This window comes from Chanos chanos, chromosome 6 (genome assembly GCF_902362185.1).
Source record: "Chanos chanos chromosome 6, fChaCha1.1, whole genome shotgun sequence".
Lineage (NCBI taxonomy): Eukaryota > Metazoa > Chordata > Actinopteri > Gonorynchiformes > Chanidae > Chanos > Chanos chanos.
Genome location: NC_044500.1, coordinates 19,639,342 through 19,659,766, shown reverse-complemented (window position 1 = coordinate 19,659,766; position 20,425 = coordinate 19,639,342). Strand labels below are relative to the sequence as shown.

The 20,425-nt window shown below is 39.9% G+C and overlaps 2 protein-coding genes across 2 annotated transcripts; one reads left to right on the top strand and one right to left on the bottom strand.

Moving 5' to 3' along the window:
- The first annotated feature begins 2,294 nt into the window (after window positions 1–2,294).
- Window positions 2,295–6,187, top strand: serpinh1b (serpin peptidase inhibitor, clade H (heat shock protein 47), member 1b). Its single transcript, XM_030777127.1, has 5 exons — window positions 2,295–2,376; window positions 3,951–4,570; window positions 4,715–4,813; window positions 4,930–5,162; window positions 5,267–6,187. The coding sequence occupies exons 2-5, from the start codon at window positions 3,988–3,990 to the stop codon at window positions 5,567–5,569; spliced, it is 1,218 nt and encodes a 405-aa protein (XP_030632987.1). The 5' UTR covers window positions 2,295–2,376; window positions 3,951–3,987; the 3' UTR covers window positions 5,570–6,187.
- A 4,236-nt stretch (window positions 6,188–10,423) lies between these two features.
- gucy2f (guanylate cyclase 2F, retinal) lies at window positions 10,424–18,776 on the bottom strand. Its single transcript, XM_030776741.1, has 18 exons — window positions 18,032–18,776; window positions 16,822–17,123; window positions 15,977–16,331; window positions 15,469–15,553; window positions 15,221–15,317; window positions 14,909–15,043; window positions 14,699–14,779; window positions 14,396–14,572; window positions 14,000–14,156; window positions 13,734–13,880; window positions 13,283–13,431; window positions 12,715–12,878; window positions 12,375–12,567; window positions 12,100–12,274; window positions 11,696–11,794; window positions 11,456–11,550; window positions 11,263–11,348; window positions 10,424–10,508 (listed from the first exon to the last, which is right to left on the bottom strand). Exons 1-18 carry the CDS (start codon window positions 18,774–18,776, stop codon window positions 10,424–10,426), a joined length of 3,327 nt encoding a protein of 1,108 aa, XP_030632601.1.
- Between the last annotated feature and the right edge of the window lie 1,649 nt (window positions 18,777–20,425).

The following is a 20,425-nucleotide window of genomic DNA, read 5'->3' as shown; positions in this document are numbered from 1 at the left end:
TGTTTGATCGTGCAATTCAGTGGAGAGTTACATCAGAAATTGTAACACTACAGATGCCTTACATCATACACTCAGAAACTCAGCAAGGCTTGGCAAGCTCCCCTATCAATGAATCCTTTGTCCCTCCCCCCAGCATCATATGGCTAAGCACAGTATGCAGTCCAAAAGTTTTCGGGAGCGTGTTTCAGAGTAGTGCTCTCAATCATTTTTCAGTAAGCATGAGGTGCCACGCGAAAGAAAACAAGAGGTCTTCTATGTTCAGAGGCAGAACATCGGGAAAGGGATTTTTTTTTTGGAATTCAGTTGTTTAGAAAACATGTGTATGTAGAAAACCAGACGTGTGATAATAAGCAGAACAACTGCAATCTTTCCTCTTAGAGATTTGGAGAAAAAAAATGCTGACCTCAAAAAGTACATTAAAATCTGGAACCGCCTGACATGTTAGACATCTGTAGTTTAGTCTACAGTAGTGATGAAACAACCAATGTGTGTGCAACAAACAGACAAGAGGACAAATCAGTAGGATAAGATAAGTTGGAGGCTGTTCCTTGTCACATGAGCCCTTTTTGTGTATACTATGTCATCAAATTCAGGCAAGAATGTTTTAGAGTCCCCTAAAAAAGTTTTATTTCTCCTCAGTAAAACCAGTGTATGCACTATCTCCGTTCAGTAATGCAATATAAAACATAATAATATTACAAAAACGTTCAGCATGTACCAGAAGGTTGACTTTGGATGAGTTGTTGCCATGCAATTTTTAGCCTTTTCCCTGTTTATAAAAATTGGCTGAAATATCACAGTATTTCGTCAATGAAAGGACATTTAAAGATTCTCCTCCTCTTTCCATCACTGAGAATCTCCTACTTGCCTCAGTGGACAAGCTTAGATGTGGGAAGTTGCTGACGTTGCTCAGGAAGCATCTAGAACGTCGGAACATTTCTGGAGCCAGAAGATCCTCTCCCTCTTATCACATGTTTGCACATGTGCATGGTTCATGCGTTTGCATGTCTTTAAAGGACAACTTTTGCCCTAAGAAATTTTTCAGTGCTGTTTATGCCTGTGTGGCATAGTTATACTGTTGATGTGGAATTTCAATATTTATCTAGCACAGAGAGACAAAGGTTCTGGGTGGGCTTCCACACTGTTTATTGAGCTGTGTGTGTGTGTGTGTCTGCATCTGTGCTGGATGCTTTTTGCCTTACATTGTGGTGTGTTTATTGTTTGTTTAAACTACAGGGGATATGTTAATTCAGGTGCATGTGAGGTGAAAACCCACATCTTGCTTCAAAGAAAGAAAGAATTTTAATATTGTGTCAGTGATTACAGAATATTTTAGTCATGAAAGGATAGTCCACTTTACTTTCAAAGTCCTTTTCAAAAGTTCCTCACAGACATCATTCACTGCACAAAACAGTTCTTCAGTTCTTCATTTTTCAATTTGATTTCATTTGATTCCGTTTAACCGCATTGCAGTCCAGATTTGTCTTTTTCAAAAACATTCTTCTTCAATTTAAAAGTCAATTTACAAACTTGGACAAATCACCAAGAACCCACCTGAAATGCATCTATTGAATTAAAGTAAAACAGAATGAAATAAATCGCGTACTCTTACGTGGACTACCAGAAAGTTCCGTGAAAAGAGGTCCACTCAGGTCAGGACTTCATTAGAGAGAGTAGTCTGCAATTGTGATTCCCACATCCACACCCACAGGCCGAGAATGGCCCTATAGTGAGCCGTGAAACGTGGCACAGTGAGGGGGAGGGGGAGCCCAGGACTCTGAAAACCCCCCAAAAGAAGGATCTAGCAAAAGAGCATGCAAACCTCATGCAACAGAACTGTTATCAGACAATCATCTAAATTGCTGTTAACTACACATTAAACAAAGAAAGCTTTTATTCAAAATTCGTATTTAATTCTGAATGCGTTTCATGTGTTGTCATGTTCATAAAAACTGCAAAGCATGACCAAAAAAGAATCAAAGCTCTAAGGTTTCATCTGATCTGCTTTAAGAAGATGTTCATAAAGACTTTCTTCCTCCAGTGGACAAACTTGTACTTAAAGACAAGGTGTCACATTCATACTTCCTAATGATGTAGATTGAGAATGAGCAGTTTCAGTGCTGAGACATGTATATGAGGGGTTCAGAATAGGCTTTAGGACCTTGCAAACAGGGAGCTATTGTTGCTCTGGAGTTACTTGATCCAGGGGGAGGTCCCATTCCTGTCTTCTAAAGAAAAGCCAGACGTTTCTCATTTGAATATTCCTTTCCCAACTTCTGGAAGTTTCTGTCCTCTAATATATAGAGCACTAGAGTTAACTGTTTTTGGGCAAGCCAACATCAGAGACTTACCAGTGCATCAACGGAGCTGTGCAAGGTAAGGCTTGAAATATCTTTGCTTTACTTGTTTCAGGGAATGCAGAAGCTTTTCCCTTGTTCGATTTCAGAAATTTCTAAGTCACAAGACGTGACTTTAGCACACAGGGCAAAACAGAAACATCCAGGAGGTCTTAAAGTAGTGTACATTATTTTGGTTGCTATTGTAGAATGAACAATAGTATATAAGGTATTAGTGAAAATTGTCTTTGCAACTGTAGACTCATCCCACACCTCTGACTTGTGAGACTGCTAGTCTGTTAGTGAGTGAGTGTGAGACTTCATACTTTATCTTTAGTTTATGTCACAATCAGATTCAGAGTTGGAGGGGAAATTGCTTGGAAATTTTGGTGAAATATGCAACCACATATTTTTTGCATTATTGCATATATAACGGATCAGAATAACGGACTTCTTTCCTGAAACGTGGTTTGAACATCTACAAGTCGATATTTGTTGATGTTAAAAAAAAAACAGTATTTGGCAGGTAAATATTTATCTTGACCAGTCTACTTTGCACTTTGTGGATTTTAACTAAATGCTTGCAGTTAAATAGATGCAAACTATCAGAGAGATTTAGGGAGTGGTTTTAAATTGTTGCTACAGAAATCAGAGTGCTTCCTCTGGAATTCAAAGAGTGCTGCACCGTGGCATTTCTGATTGGACAGAAGTTTCCCCTAGACCAGCTCTGACCAATAAGAACTGTCCACGTGTCCCTGTCTATGTGCATGAAATGTCTATGTGACATTTATTTTGAAGTTTCTAGAAGTCAGACCTCTGCAGCATGGAAAGAGAAAAAAAAAGGAATTTCATTCCATGATTTAATGATTTTCTACAGATTACCCAATGCACCTCTTGTCTTTCAGAATGAAAATCGCAATCGTTGACAACACTATGAAAACCTTTCAAGGTATCTCAAGATGGCAAAAAGAAAAAAAAAAGTGACATATGAAGTCTCTCAGTGAATAGTCAGTTTCATGGTTTGTACTGTGGTGATCATTGGTCAGTTATCAAGGGAAACAGAAATTTTCATGCACAGTCTGTTCCCTAAGTTTACCAGGAGGGCCAGTTTTCAGCTACATCCTCAGGTCATGTTTTTTTTTTTTTTTGCTGCAGCAAGCTGGGCTGGGCTCATCTTACATGTTCATTCATGACTCACCACGGTGGCTTAGAATTCTTTTTTTTTTTTTTTCTTTTCTTTTCTTTGTCAAATGCACTCACGTATGTAGTAGTTCCTTTAACTGAAAAATGGTCAGTTATTGCTACAGCAATGTATCAGGTCAAATGTGGTAGTTAGGCTACTAAAACATCTGGCCTAATTTTCAACAGAATTATCTGCACTGGAATCCAGGCCCTCCTGAGCTACATAAATGCCATGCGTTATTTCCACCACATAATCCAAATATAAATGGAGAACAAATCCTTATCTGAGTGGGGCACAAACCTAGTATCAGGAACAAGTTTATTGTTCATTATAGTTTTATTTTTTTGTCACAGGATATTTTAAAACTCTTTGGAATAACTCCAGACATTAAGACATAAACCTAACTGCCTGTTATATGTCTCCTCTTGCAGGCTTTTGTTACACACCGTGTACACATATACAGGAAGCATGTGGGCCGCCAAACTTGCAGCACTGTGCCTTCTGGCTGTGGCCGTCTCAGGCGAGGAGAAGAAGATGAGTAGCCATGCAACCTCCATGGCAGACAAGAGTACTAACCTGGCCTTCAACCTATACCAAAGCATGGCCAAAGACAAAGATCTGGAAAACATCCTCATCTCTCCTGTTGTGGCTGCCTCCTCTCTGGGCATGGTAGCCCTCGGGGGCAAGTCCTCCACGGCCTCCCAGGTCAAAACCGTCCTGAGCGCTGACTCAGTGAAGGACGAGCACCTGCACACAGGCCTGTCTGAGCTCATGGACGAGGTTAGCGACTCCAACACTCGCAATGTCACCTGGAAGATCAACAACAGGCTCTACGGCCCCAGCTCAGTGAGCTTCATTGACGACTTTGTCAAGAATAGCAAGAAGCACTACAAGTATGACCACTCCAAGATCAACTTCCGCGACAAGCGCAGTGCCATTAGCTCCATCAACGAGTGGGCTGCCAAATCAACTGATGGCAAGCTGCCTGAAGTCACCAAAGATGTGCAGAACCCTGATGGAGCCATGATTGTCAATGCCATGTTCTTCAAACGTAAGTGTTGGATCGTTGAATGGGGGGTGTATAATCAGGGGGTTTAAAAGTACTTCAGGTGACCATTTTTAGGAGTTATTTTTTTAAAGAAGTTTGGGTGGTCTGTTAAGTATCTCAACTTTTATCTTTGTTCGCTTTCAACAGCTCACTGGGATGAGAAATTCCATCACAAAATGGTGGATAACCGCGGCTTCCTCGTGACCCGGTCCCACTCAGTGTCCGTTCCCATGATGCACCGCACCGGTAAGTTCAACATATTTGTGTAAGGTGTATATTGAAAAGTTTGCAGATAATCATTTTCCTTCATTTGCATTAGTGCAAATACAGGAGATTCATAAGATTTTTTTTTTCCTTGACAGGTCTCTATGGCTTCTATGAAGACACAGAGAACAGGCTATTTGTGCTGAACATGCCTCTGGCTCACAAGAAGTCCAGCATGGTGCTCATCATGCCCTACCACGTGGAGCCTCTGGAAAGGCTGGAGAAGCTACTCACCCGTAAGCAGCTGGACACATGGATGAGCAAGCTAGAGGAGAGAGCTGTGGCCATTTCTTTGCCCAAAGTCAGCATGGAAGTCAGTCACAACCTTCAGGTAAAGACGATGGAGCTTGCCCTGTGTTTACTGTAATGTTTTAAGTCTTATCATTCTCACTGGTGTCTAATGGAACTTTCTCCTCCTTTCTTTTAAATTTTCAGAAACACTTTGCTGAGCTTGGTCTTACCGAAGCTGTGGACAAGTCCAAGGCAGATTTGTCCAACATCTCTGGCAAGAAAGATCTCTACCTTTCAAACGTCTTCCATGCCTCTGCCCTGGAGTGGGACACTGAGGGCAACCCGTTCGACACTAGCATCTTTGGCACGGATAAGCTCAAGAACCCCAAACTCTTCTATGCTGATCATCCATTCATCTTCCTGGTGAAAGACAACAAGACCAACTCCATCCTCTTCATCGGAAGGCTGGTGCGGCCCAAAGGAGACAAAATGAGAGATGAATTATAGTGACCAACTGCAAGCACAGCTAGTCTTATCTATTTTTTTTGTGTATTTTTTACTGGTTTTGAAGAGGGAGGGTAGGGTGTTGTATTTGTGTTTCTTTGTTTTCAGGTCAAAGATATCATTTCTATGGTGTCTGTTACCTCATGAGCACATTCCAACAAACAGTCTGTGACAATCAGTGCCAGCTGTACTCAGGAGTCCATCTAAGGGAACAGGTGTGTTCATATTTGCGTAAATGCCTTTGGAATATAAAATTTCCTAGAGCAGATGCATCCCACATCCTTCCTATTTCCTCCCAGACTTTCCAGCCCCACAAGTTCTTCAAGAAGTTGTACATCATTGGGATTCATATGTCAGTCATCATACTTACATTAAGTATGATGGCAGATTAGGTATTGCGTGATGTATCTTCCAGTGTTTTGTTTTGTTTTAATTGTTGAGTTTTTGACATCTGTGTGGGGTTTTTTTTGCCTTATCTTTAATGTTTAAAGAGAAAAGGATTTTTGCACAAATGTTTTCAAGCTTAAATGTTCTATGCTTCACCCTTCAAAGAGCATTCCTTTTGTATTCTTGCTACTTGTCGTTTTACCTTCTGCACTGAAATGGTTGATTCCTCTGCACTATTTCAGCAGTCAGCTGAAATAAACTGTTAACATATTGTGCTCCTAGGCTTTTACGATGAAATATCTGTTGGAATATGGTGCTCAATTTTTTTTGTTACAATAAACTGACACAAAAATATTCCCTGCATCTCTGTGTAAGACATTGCCAAGATAACTTAATTCAAAATGTCAACATCCTCAGTAAATAGTTCCTGGCTCTATATTAAAAAAGAAAGATCAAACTGCCTGTACAAAACTTGCCACATTTTCAGACAGAACGATGCCTTGGAGATGGCAGTCTCATGGATATTGTGTCTAGCACAGATGTGTGGCGCTTTGGAATTTCAGTTGAGGCTTATCTTTGCACATGAGGGCACATTCCTCTCTGGTCTGGAGTGTAGGCTTATAACAATGGGGTTATTCCCACATCCTCAGGATAAGAATCACTATCCTCATTTAACAGAGTGGGTGTGTTTTTAAGGATCAAACAGGGAGCCATAAACCCCTGCAGAGCAAGTGCTGTCTCTGCTATTTAAAAAGTTGCCTCTGCTAGTCAAGTAAAGTCTGTAAACCAACCTCGTACTGGTCGTAAACTCCACAGTAGAGATGCCAACCAACCTAATCTCCAGAAGAAAGGCTCTGATTTTTTTTTTTTTTTTTTAAAAAATACTATTTTTACAGCTGTGCTAACCATAGGAAAAATTCTTTAAGGTCATCACTGAGCACAAGCGTAATCATAAAATATGACGTATACGGGAATCAATTCATACCTATAATCTTACAGACATGCTAATAGTTACCATGTAGCCTATCATTGTCTGTTATTTAATACTAGCCTGACGTGAAACACGTCTACAGTCTGGTCTATCATACAGCTGACTCACAAAGTTAATAAGCTGCGTATGGATATAAAGATAAATTCTTTTTCAGAGAATAAACTTGTGCAGAGGTATTGCATGCGCTGTGAAAAAATGATCAATACGTCACTGTTGTTTCATCCCTCAAAGTTAACAGAACTACAAACGAACTTTTTAACGAGCTTACTAACCAGCAGAGGTAAAAGTCAATAAACAACTTTGAAACAATGACGGACGCGATGCTTGGACACAATCATTAACTTAGTCAAAAGATCATTTTTGCAACAACTGGTAAGAATTTTACGATTCATGTCTTTATGTTTCCTGCTGTAATGTAGACTAGCCGACGCCGCTACTGCACAATCTGGAAACGGATAGACTGGAGTATCGGGTCAACACGGTGCGCCAGGCGAAAGGGAGAATGGGTACAAACCCCTGTATGTGTCTATCCATCTAAGCATATGCGATAGCATTTCACGTAAGAATATATTTAAAAATCAGGTTGCTCACTGAAATTATTCATGGAATGATCCACATTTAAAGGACAAAAATGCAGAATGCTTTATAGCTGTGGCTGTGTTCTTACAAATCGTTTATCTATGTCATCTGCATATTCGTATGTTTTGAAGTAAATGCGTCGTATTACACTACCTTTTTTTCCGGACTGTAAATTGGGGCTGAACTGAACTGTAAATGATCTGCCTTGATCTGCTAGTGCCATCCTCTGGCGAACCGCGGAACCGACGAGTGCGCAGGTGAAATGTACACAACTCGGTAAAGCTTTGTTTTACAGTCCTCTAATTACCAGGTATTAACTAAGAAATGAGATGGTGCTAACATATAGTTATTAGGAAAGTGATAAAAAAAAAGCTGAATAGGAGGTAGTAAATAATTTCCTTGTAAGTACACAGAAACCTTCTAGGAAACTAGATGGCAACAAAGTATAGTTATTCAGAAAGTACCCGTTAGAAATGTATAGTAAGTGCTAAGTTATTATCTAGGAAGTGCATAGAAACCAACTAGGAAACTAGATGGCAACAAAATATAGTTATTTGGGAAGTACTCATTAGAAATGTACAGTAAGTACTTAGTTATTATCTAGGAAGTACATGGAAACCTACAAGGAAGCTAGATGGTTAGGGTTAGGGTCAAGGTTAGGGTTAGGGTTGTTGCCATCTACCAGGAAATTTTTAGAGCTTCCCACCCTTTTTTTTTTTTTTGCACTTTCCTAATAACTGTATTTTATTACCATCTCATTTCCTAGTTAATACCTGGTAACTGGAGGGCTGTAAAGTAAAGCATTACCCACAACTTTCCAGGCCTAAGTTCTTTTAACAGTGCCTAAATGCAAAGCAATAAAAGTATTTGTATATCAGCAAGAAGTGAACAGTGAGTGTATTTAAAAACACAGGTTTTCGCAGAGGCCTCTGAAGACCAGATGAATGTTGCAGTGAAATGAATTCATCATCATGGAAGAGCTATAAAGTCACTCCCAGAATTCTGTATGAAATGAATTTATCAGATTAAGCAATTAGCTTCATATAATGTGACAAATGGATATTTTTATTGAACTGTTTCAGTTAAAGACATATTAAATATGCTTCTACAAAAGTTGTTTTACATTCCTGTTCTGTTTGGGAGTCATCTACTCTTTTAGACCTGTGCTAAATATATTTTAGTCTTGTCTGTGGAGATTTGTTTTAATTCAAATCAGGCAACATTTTAAACATTTTGCAATGCTTCATGTCTTTAGTCCATCTGTCATGAGCACAAAGAGTAAAATGGCCAGTCATATTGTGTTTCAAGTTGCCCAAACTTACTGTTACTTATTGTTTTTTGAATTTGGAATAGATGGACAGGCCTCTCCTGTTTTACAACTGAAAAAAAAATTTCTATCGTATAATCACCATCTGGCACAGACAATGAAAGAACACATAACACAAAAGCAGACAGTATATCTAGACAAATGGTTTATTTCATTCAGTCCATTTTGTAATGTATATTTAAAGAACCATGTTTCATTCCTACTCCCACCTATTACCTAAAATATTGCCTATCTTTTGATACTATCAAAAATCTGAGTGATGGGTTTTTAAAAATTACATTTTTGTATTGCTCCGCAACTGATATGTGCTGTCCTTTTTTTCTTAATTATACATAAAGTAGCAAATGCATTACAGCACATCTGTTTTCATTCAGTGTCTTTATGGAGAAATTTGGTGGATCAGTAGAAAAATAAAGGACTGTAAGGTGGTACTTTCAAGTGCAACTGAGGGGGAAAAAAGTGTCTCCAGTGAAGCATCACCTACATCCGCTTTTCAGTCTGGTTTGATTCAGTAAGGTCCCCCTCTAAAACATACGTTGACATACATACATATACGTGCATTCTATTCTTTCTAATGTTTGTGGACAGTTTGCGAATAATTACATTTGTTAACATTTTTCAATAACTTGTGTAAGGCAAACATACTTTTTTCATCACGTCCTGTCACGGGCTTGAGCAAAACCTATTTTATTCTGCCTGCATTGCTAAAACAGAGCCAGTAAACAGGAAACCCAAGCATTTGTGCATCTTCTTCATTGAAAGACAGTACCACAATTAAAACATATCACTTCCAACATTCACACACTAAAAAAAAAATAAATAACATATTACAAACTAAATTCATATATTGATTTTCTTCTTCACTTTTTCTATCTTATCTGGCCAAGTTACAAACACAGCAGTACAAGATATGCTTTCATCCTTGCTTCTTACCGAATGCAAATTTAACTGGCAAACAACTACGCTTAATCTCAGAAGCAAGTTTGTTGTTTTCTTACAAACAGGGTTTTGTGTCTGGTGAGGATTTGAAACCGCACTGCACATACTGAAAGCAGTTTGATCTTGAGCAACAGATGTCATGTAAGCTTGGCCAAATCCGATTAGTGATCGCCTTGCATTTGATAATGGAATGAGAAAAAAGTGAATAAACCTTAAGACCAAAACAGTACAAAATCATTTCAAATATGAAATGAAAACTTCTCTTGTTGAGCAAAAATGTAAAAAGAGCCTTAGAGCTTGGACGGAACAAACAGAGCCACTTGGTGGCCAAAGCAACAGAGTGACTGCCTTATTCAATTAGAAGGAAAAACACTTTCTTTGATAAGTGTCCAGCTTTCATTTCATTAATACAGCGCTTTTCTGCTGTGCTGGACAGATTCAGATTACGACAGACAACAGTCAATCCTATTAAAACACTCTGCATAATCTGCTGTGAGCCAGCATGGATATCCATGCTATCCTCTCTTGTTCTCCCGTGCGCTGCATCCTGTCATCTGTCCTTGCATCACTTTGAGTGTGTGAGTGTGTATCCTTCTCTCCTTCATGCTGTCTCTCTCTTTTAACCCAACTACCATCAGATTTTGGGCTTGTCCACTTGCCTGTTGGCTTTTCGAAATATTGACTTGATCTCTTCTGTCACCATTTCCTGCCAGTTGTCTCTAAAAGATTCAAGGTGAAGTAAAAAAATAAAACAAAACAAACAAACAAACAAAAAAAAAACAGGAAAGATTTGCATTACATACTTATATAGAAAACACAACCAAGTGAGTGAGCGGAGGTGACAATAAAATGGTGACTAAAAGACTTATATGTTTTAGTAAATGGAGAAAAGGTTTAAAAAATAATGAGTAAAAGAAGCCAGTGAGATGTGTATCACTCAGTTACTCCAAATAATAAAATAATGAGCCCTCCATCATAACTCAAACATACAAATTGGCAACTCTATAGCAAATTATACAGTCATTACCAGACCATAGAAAGGCACTTGCCACATAGATGATCAAATCCAAAGTGAAGCAGTGTTGTCATGCATCAACAGCACACACTAATCACAAACAAAGACCAGCACCACGAAACAAAAAAGGCCAAAGCAACCTTAACAGAACACAGCATTACATCAGGCCACACACACGGCACTACCTCCGTGCCTCTGAGTCAAGGAATCAGGCCTTTTTCTCAGCTTTTTTTCTCTTGTATTCAGCAATCTCTGCAGCACTCAGACCATGGTTGTCTTCCCTGAGATACAGACATTAGAGCATCGACTCATTTAGGAGACTGAATCTGATAGGTTCACATTTGGTGCATAACACCCCCGTGTAAGAACAGCTGTGATCACTCAAATGGACAGAATTACATCACTGTTTGTTGTTTTATTGCTTTATTGGGTTGTAAACAAATTTTGTAACGACTTACCCTGGCTTGATCTCTGGGGGCTTTGGCAAAGGTTTTGTGAAGTTTGTTTTCCCAACAAGCCAGTATGTCTCTTCAATGCCTTTACCCTATGGGGAAAAATCATTAATTCATTTTAAAGTGACTAAAGTGTTAGTCCATGTATGTTCATGAGAACTGTCACTTAAACTTAAAAATAAGGCTGTCGAATCCATACCTTAAGCTCTGTCTTTCCCCTAACTTCAATCTGGTAGCCGTCATTCAAAGAACGAAGGATCTTCACTGTGCTCATATTAACATGAATTCTATAAGCTGGAAAGCAATACACCCATTTTTTTAAACATATTTTTTTCTAACCAGCAGCAACCTAAGTGGACTGAAAAGAACTGACGAGAACAGAGCAGAATAGAGTACTATTCTCCCAGCAGAACAATAGTCACAGAGGAAAGACACTCACGCAGCCCGGTGGATTCCATGCGAGAGGCGGTGTTGACTGTGTCCCCAAAAAGGCAATATCTAGGCATGGTTAAGCCCACCACTCCAGCAACACAAGGTCCTGAGCACACATGGTACACAAAACTTAGCCCCTGGAAAAATGTGTCTATGGAGCTAAGAAAAAAAAAACCTCTAGTATCAATCTATATTACTAAGCCAAGGTTGCAACTGTATGTTATTGTAAATGTAATAAGACAGATAAGAGATAATAGTTTTTTTAATCTAGTATTTTAATAAGTGAGTACATGTATCAAAAAATAAATGTATAAACTAGGTGGAAATTACTTTGTGTATCACATCTTAAACTTGGGCATGAACATCCAACCAGGGCTGTTTAAATGAGGCCCCACCAGGACCAGGTCTTACCTGAGTGAATGCCTATCCGTATCCTGACCGGAACCTCTGGCATATGCCGCATCTGGAACGTACCCACAGCACTAAGGATATTCAGGGACATGTTGGCAATCTCGGCCGCATGCTTATTGCCGTTCCTCTTCGGAAGTCCAGAAGCCACCATATAGGCGTCACCGATGGTCTCCACCTATGGTAACGACAAAGGGTTTTGCCCCAGTGTTACATTTTTACAGTGAATGTTAGTCACAGTTAAAGCCATATAGGCCTACCTTGAGTTAGACATTTACCTTATACACATCGTGGCTGCAGAGTACAGCATCGAACAGTGTGTAGAGATCATTGAGCAGGTCTACCACCTCGATAGGGTCACTAAGTGAGGAAATGGTGGTGAAACCAACAATATCACTGAAGTAGATGGTGACCTGGTCAAAATACTCTGGCTCCACTGTAGCACCTGTTTTCAGGGCCTCTGCTACAGACCTGGGATTCAACACACAATTAAACAACATCACAACTGCTTTTACATTAAGTCATCATCCAGTCTGATAATAGCCGCACTAAGAAAAAAGGTAAAAAAAAAACAAAACAAAACTTTAAACATGAGTGTTCGAGCAGCTGTGTACTCACGGAGGCAACATCTCAGACAGCAGTTTCTCTGTTCTCTGTTTCTCCACCTCCAGCTCCTCCGTCCTCTCCCTGATTAGGTCCTCCAGGTTGGAGGAGTACTGCTCCAGCATTCTTAGCATGGAGTCAATGATGTTGGTCTTCTTGCCTTTGTTGATGAGTTTGAACTGAAACAGATTATAACTGCATTCTAGTCAATCATACACACACTTCTATGAGAAAAAATTAAACTTAATCACTCAAAGAGCACTGTGTACTGTACCTCTGGTTTGAATGATATGTCTTTTAAATATAAAGCATTTGAACAATTATGAAGACAACACACTCAAGACACACAGAGTTTTACTCATGTCTGTTCCTAAATACTGGGGTCAAAAAAAAAATGAAGATCTTGCTCATGGGAATGAGGTTTAGTATTTTGAGTAATACAAATTCACACCCACAATCAGTTTACAGAGCTATTGTCCACTGCCAGCAGTAAAAAAAAAAGAAAAAGTTCATCTGCGTTTCAGAAAGGTGTGTCACACTGCAGTGTATGAATACACCCTGTAGAATGGAGGAAAGAGTGTACCTGATCGAAGATCTCATCAAATGTGGGCCGCCGGTCAGGCAGTTCACTCCAACACTGTTTCATCAGCTGAATGCACTCCAGTGGAGCTTGGTCAGGGGCTACAGTAGGCCTGCACATGGGTGGAGGTTTCTTGACCTTCCTAATGATCTCTGTTTGGACAAAGATGAAACATATTCCCTAGTATCGTCTTCCGCCTGACTGACCATCAGGAGTGGTATGGTTTTCAAAGCTTAGCTGTGCATTACTGGTAGAAACACTGGCATTTTTATACTAATATCAACTTATTAACCACTAAGTGCTGCTAAAACAGTCTACAACACAATGTTAGTGACATAATATGAAACCTATATCCTATGGGAAGCTAAATGTAAAATGTACATGTAAAAATACTTAAAAAAAAAAAAAATTTCATAAGGCCCTGAGAGATATTCATTCATTCTCTTCGACCAACCTTCGGGAGACAAGCCAAGCATGCAGTACGGAGCTCCACGAACCACCACTTCCTGGAGTATGATGGAAAAACTGTACACATCTCCTTTAAACGTCCCTCTCCTTGTGTCTGGATCTCTGAGAAGCTCTGGTGCCGTCCAAAATAGATCTGAGGAACAAAGGCTTACATTAGCATGGGTCCCAACTGTGCAGGAACCAGCAATCATCTTGCTGGATGGACAAGACGATCAACATTGAATATGAAAGTCACAGACGTCAGTGTTGTACCTTCTGGAGGAGGCTCAGTCTTTGGAGCTTTCTGGGACTCAAGGAGTTCATTGAAACCATAGTCTGTGATCTTGAGGACAAAACGACCATCGACCACACAGTTGTGAGATTTGAGTCGTCCATGAGGGAAATCACGGTGGTGAAGGTACTTCATTCCCTATTTCACAGACAGAACACTCTGTTTAATTAACAGCCTTGGAAACAGAAACATCTAGACACATCTAGAAGTGCCATCAAAACAAATCTAGTCTTTTCCAATATTTCGCAATAATCCTGTTATAAACTGAAAATTTTAAAACTTTTTTAACCCTTTTCTGGCTTGTTGTTTGTTTTAACTGGGTTTTCAGTCATACATTTGTATATTTTGTGTTATAAATATTTGTATGTATAACACACCTTAATGAGGTCCAGAACCAGGGAGGATTTAAACATCCAGTCCAACTTGACATCATCATTCCGCAGGAGATCATACAGACTGCCTCGAGAACAGTACTCCGTAACCACAGCGAACATGTCGCAGTCAGCAAAGAATCCCAGGAACGGGTTAACATTCTCATTCCTTAGGTCCTTCATCTGTACATGAGAGAATACACAGAGCCAAAGTTATACAAAATGCCATCTCAAAACTGTAAGGCACTGTAGTGAGAGAGAGAGAGAGACAGAGAAATTCAGAGAGCGACAGAGAGAGGGACTCATTACCTTTGTAAATATCTTTGTGGTACTCTGTTTGACTTCCTTGAACTGGCCCTCCTCGAACTTTTTCAACCACACCCAGTCACCCTTTAAACAACATGATATACACATTGCCTTTTTTACTTTCAAAGCTTTTTGACTTTCAAAGACTCAGTATAACAATATTCAAACTGTTAATTACAGTTCTTAGAGACAGGAGTGCAAAATGAATCCTACCTCATAGACAGCAACATTTGAGTTTTCGTGAGTCGCTGTTGCCATGCTGACAACAGAGTGAGAGCGATCCGTCGATTTTACACTCTTATCCTCGATAATGCTTTTCGACTCACTCAGGTCTTCTAATGTGATCTTCTAAAAACACACACGCACATACACGGACATACACACACACACACGCATGCACACACACACACACGCACACACATACACATCCACACATATGCAACAACAGCAATGGCTACTCAGCATATTAATAAAATATTTTCCAATCTCATGGTAAATGACAGCGTTTGACCAGATGAGCTTTACCCTCTTGCTGAGCTGTGGGTTGATGAAGGTGAGGTCCTCCAGAGTGAGCAGGATTCGGTTGGGTCCTTTGACCAACTGGATCTGCTGAATTCGCCGCCTGTATAAATCAGACACACACACACACACACACAAACACGCACACAAGCACACACACACGCACACACATTAATACATTGACAAAATCAAGAAGGGTTACTTTAGGAGGAGAAAAATGATTCCCAAGATACAGTACCGTCAGACAGAGTTACCTTATGAACAAGGTAAGGACAATTCCACAGATAGCAAGAATGAAGACAACCACAAACACCACGATCACATAGGTTATCTCAATTCCTGTGGGAGATTAAAGATCAGTAGATTAGCAATGCACTTGATTCCCTCACATGAGAATTACATAACCTTAGAAATCTAAAGTTGGCCCTTTATTTATGTCTAATTTCATTGACCATCCAGATTTTAACTTCACGCAGTGATAATATTAAAGTGATTTTCATCTGTTTATCATCAACTCATTAGAACTATTTGTTTATTAGGCACACAGATACACTAATTAGATGTTTCCTAACACCAACATTAACAGTGCTTGGTTTATGTATTCCAACATCTACCAAATTAGATCCTTAAAAACGAAATCATTAGGTCTTAAAAACAAAAACCACAGTCTATCACTGACGATGATGTGATCAACTTAATGACTTGTCATCAGAAGTCCTTCAAGACAGAATATATAGTTTTCATGAGGTCTCCTCACAGTACCTCCAGTGCATATGGCACTGCGGTCAAACCAGCAGCTGGGATCAGCAGAGGGAGGAGAATCTCCTGGAAAGTGAATGAAATTCCCGGTGAATCGGATCATGTCCATGCCCAGGTCCACCACGTAGCAGGGGTAGAGCTTATTGTCCCATCCATCCGTGTCCAGGATCATGTAATTGGTCTGGCCATCTCCCTGACTGTCTATTCTGATCTTCTGGTTGAATCCAGTGAAAGTCATATTCTTGGCAAAGAAAGCCAAGTTGGTCCCAGACAGCCACTGGCCTGCCCTCCTAGCATTGTGAATGGATTTTGCTATGAGGTACAGCCCATTGTAGATCGTTCCAAAGAGTGGAGAAACCTACAGTTCAGTGAATAGATTGAGTATATTGTAATGGCCAGAGAGCAGCTCACTTTTTTTTATCAGAACTTGTATTATTGTTATTATTATTACTAGTGGTGGTGGTAAAAGTAGTAGTAATAGCGGTAGTAGTATTAATAGTATTAATAGTATTGACCCGCACTCAACCATAAAATCATTCTGTGATGTAATACTGCAAACAATTTAGAGCAATGTAAAGTCTTTACAGACAGAGAATAAAACATGAAGGACTTACAGCAGGTAGCATCATGCATTATGTCTGCAGCACTAAGCATTTTACAGCCAGCATTTTATGTTGTTACCTAATAGTTCAACTTGCCTTCACTATACAGTTTGCTTGCTTGGTGCTTGTTAGTTTGTTACTTAGTCAGTTAGTTTGCAAGTTTCCTAGTAAATTTACATCATCACTTAAGGCATATTTAAACACAGCAATACACAGTAACAATAGATTAGTCACTGAGCTACATACCTGCTGAGGTTCTTGTGGTACCGACAGCTGGTTCAGACGCTTGGCCATGTTAAAGGCCTCGTTGAAGGACATGAGATCTGACTCCATGGTGATGGTAAGGACGGAGTCATAGGCCTGCTGCAACTTGGTGTTGTTCTGCAGGATGAAGTAGGAGGTGTTGGTGTAGGGGAGGCTGTAGAGCAGCGTGTCGTACGGAACAAACACATAGCGGCCGGCCGTCAGGCCCATCTCATGGGCCTTCAGCAGGAAACTCATCTGCTGCTCTCCACCAATCAGGACAGAGTGCATGCACATAATGATGACTGCGCACACAGAGAACAGACATGTTAATAAAGTCAGGGACTGGCTACTGCTTCGGTGACCTATTCATCATGTGGTCACTGTGATAAAACAGTGAAGAGAGAATCTTCATCACTTACTAAATTACTCTGACCAGGTTTTACTGCTCTGTCAGATCTTGCCTGTCCAAGTCCAAATAAAACAGAACATTAATGTTGCGCTAGAATAGTACCACTTTCCCTTCCCTAAGCACTCCCTCAACATCCACGGCTGAAGTGCCCTTGAGCAAGGCATTTAACCCCCAACTGCTCCCCGGGCGCGGTACTGTGACTGCCCACTGCTCCTGCTCCTAGAGTGTGTGCACTCACTGCTCCTAGTGCGCGTGTATAGGAAGCATCAAATGCAAAGGTTGTATTCCACTGCTGACTATTCCTAGTGTATGTGTGTTTGTGTGTGTGTGACAAATAAAAAACTAAGAACAGTATTTACAAGATTTATGCACTTAGCAATCAGTTATGGCTTTGTCAAACTGTTTCCTGTCTTGAGTGGACATTGCTCAAGGTCCTTTACAGCGCATATAACTAACAGTTACTCAGCAAATTGTAATCTATGATTTCACTGGCATTAATCTCCTTTGGCAGACATTGATCAGGTGAGATTTAACAAGGAGTGAGAGGATTTATGTAATGTTTCCTGGAGACAGCTTTTAAATAAATTACATCAAAAAAAAAAAACCTGTTCGCCACAAGTATCAGGATGCTTTAAATTACTGTGCTGATTTTGAAAACTTGTCACAAGGAGAATTTGCCTCTATCTCATTCTTGCACACCCTGGAGCCATGAAAGTGTATTGTAAGGGCATTGTGGGAAACTGAGTAATTAAATTATTTCATATTGACTCTTGTTTAGATTTAGACTGATGGGTGTGCTACCTTTTATGTCCCCTGCGCTTTGAATTCTCTTCATTGTGTTCTCCATCTCGGTGTCATTAACTCCTATGGACGTAACGATGCCAACAGGAAGTCCCTGGCTCCTCAGGGAGTTGGCCACTTTGCCAGCGGTGTCAATCCATAAGTCTTCATTGGAGGAAACTATGCCAATGTTGGCCCATCTGAAGTATTTCAGCACGCTGAACAGAACCCGTGTAGGGGAGGGCAAAGTCCGTGCAAAGGTAGGGTAGCCCTGGATACGGTCCAGCTCATAATTAATGCAAGCCCAAGAAAATATGGCTTTGTCCCAGTTCTTGCCCAGCAGTGAGGCTGCATTGCAGTATCCTGGATTTGTGGGGCCCACGAAAGCGTCGACTAATTTCTCATAAGTGACAAACGTTGTCAAAGCCTTGGATGTTTCGCAAGGTTCTTGGAGAACTCTAAAGTCCATTTGGCACCCCAAGTCCAAACTGAAATCCTCATTTATCCTGCTAACCGCTAGCCTTGCAGCGACTGCGGGCAGGGCTTTTGAGAAGATAGGGTCACAGTTCCATGGTCCAAGAACACCCACTTTAAAAATTAAACATTGTACACAACATGGGAACATCAAAATCCCAAAAATGACCCATAAGGAAAAGTTATAGAATGGCAGCGTTGCAAGGCTGTGTCTGCTTCTTAAGGTTGGATAACAGGGATAGCTGGTCAACTCCCCTAGGCCACCTCCGTGCTGGGGAGAAATATGTTGCATTGTCCTCCTTCAGTATCCGTATTTGCAAACGGACACTATACCTTAGTCTTGAGATCCAAAACAGGAAACCTCCAAAGAAATGAGAAGTGTTTGTTATTACTCTAAGTTTTAAAAAGTTAAATGGTGATTTCACACAGCACATCTAGTGAACGCAAATTTATTATGTTTGACTGGCTTATTTTTACTTAAACGGACTAAACTCAACAGGCCCACACTACAATACAAAAGGACATTGTAATACCAGCTGTAGTGCTTTCATACCTCACGTTTAATATCTCTTGGCAAAATAAGATAATAAACATTACTGATACAAATTTTATTAATATCATAAAGGAAAAGTTAACACTTACCATTCTTTACATCAGCACTGTAGATTGAAGTTCAAAATTGTGAGGACGTATTCTTCTCTCTGTTGTCCTCAGTTGAACCAATCTGTTATACTAACCAGATCATCTGAAAACAAACAGAATAACTTCACGTCAATATTATATACATTTACACAGATCGTTTAGACGCAAGAACTATTCTGAACATAGATAAAATAAGGTAAAATGAAAACCTTGTCTCGTTGTCTGGTTAGTCTTCTTGTCGGATGAATCTAAGCTCCGTTGCGTCCTTACCGATGAGTCGACTTCAGCACCCTGGAGAGCTACTTAGTCCCTGTTTATCAATCCAGGTATTCTAAACACACACACAATTCTCACCCGAACACCTGAAATATTTACCTCCAATCACAAGATAAATGTGAGCCTTGCTTATTTCATAACAAAATACCAAATGGCTATTCCTTGAACGTCTCTTCATGGTAGTAGGTATCCTTTTTCCTCATAAGTTTTAAAAGTTATTTATCAACACATATTAAAATAGAAAGCGAAATAAATAAATATTTTTTTAAAGAATTATTTTTTTAATAGTTATCAGGCCCAGATCCCCATGTCCATTCAAACAAAATCCTTTCAAAGTGACCCATGGGTGAAACGTAACCGTTACTCCTGGACCTAATCCATTCTTGGTCTAGTACTATGTAAGAGGATTGTAGAGATGCGTGTGCGCCTCAGAAGCACTTAAACGACTGACAGGGCATTGAATAAAGTGATTTCAGGTGTATGATTCAGATTTTTATTGAGTCATTTTATCTATAGTAAGATTATTTTATCGTTACCCCGCTGAAGTCCTGATTTAATATTTCTTTCATCCCTAACGGACCGACGTTGTAGCTCATGCATTAATGTTGGTTACCCTTATACATCCGATTAGCAGACATCTGCATAAATTACATAACAGTTTTATTTGTCTATTTATTTTTATCTATTTATTAGGTTTAAACATACCGTGTAACCTATTTATGTGGAAGGGCAGATATGAATGCAAAAGATTTCTGTTTAAACAGTTTGTCTATATACCCAGAATCCCCCCGCCCTCCCAAATTTTTCCTTGATGCGAACCCAGATTGCTCGCACTTTCTGTGAGGAGACTACCTGGGTAACAGGCTATCATTTCGCCATGGAGACGGCTTAGAGCACGAGATTAGTGCTGTAATTGGAGAGAATGCTTTGCGTGGCACTGATAGGCTCCACAGTTCAATTGAATTTGTGCGTGTGTTGTGGGGATAATTAACGTTAACAAGGGGAGCTCCCTGGGATGGTCCC

Excerpts from the sequence above, each read along its gene's own strand:
- serpinh1b (XM_030777127.1), top strand. The coding sequence starts at position 3,988 with ATGTGGGCCGCCAAACTTGCAGCACTGTGCCTTCTGGCTGTGGCCGTC. Across the intron at positions 4,571-4,714 it reads CAATGCCATGTTCTTCAAAC|CTCACTGGGATGAGAAATTC; the intron begins GTAAGTGTTGGA and ends CGCTTTCAACAG. Across the intron at positions 4,814-4,929 it reads TCCCATGATGCACCGCACCG|GTCTCTATGGCTTCTATGAA; the intron begins GTAAGTTCAACA and ends TTTCCTTGACAG.
- gucy2f (XM_030776741.1), bottom strand. The coding sequence starts at position 18,776 with ATGCAACATATTTCTCCCCAGCACGGAGGTGGCCTAGGGGAGTTGACC. Across the intron at positions 17,124-18,031 it reads AAGCGCAGGGGACATAAAAG|TCATCATTATGTGCATGCAC; the intron begins GTAGCACACCCA and ends CTGTGTGCGCAG. Across the intron at positions 16,332-16,821 it reads TACCACAAGAACCTCAGCAG|GTTTCTCCACTCTTTGGAAC; the intron begins GTATGTAGCTCA and ends ACTGAACTGTAG.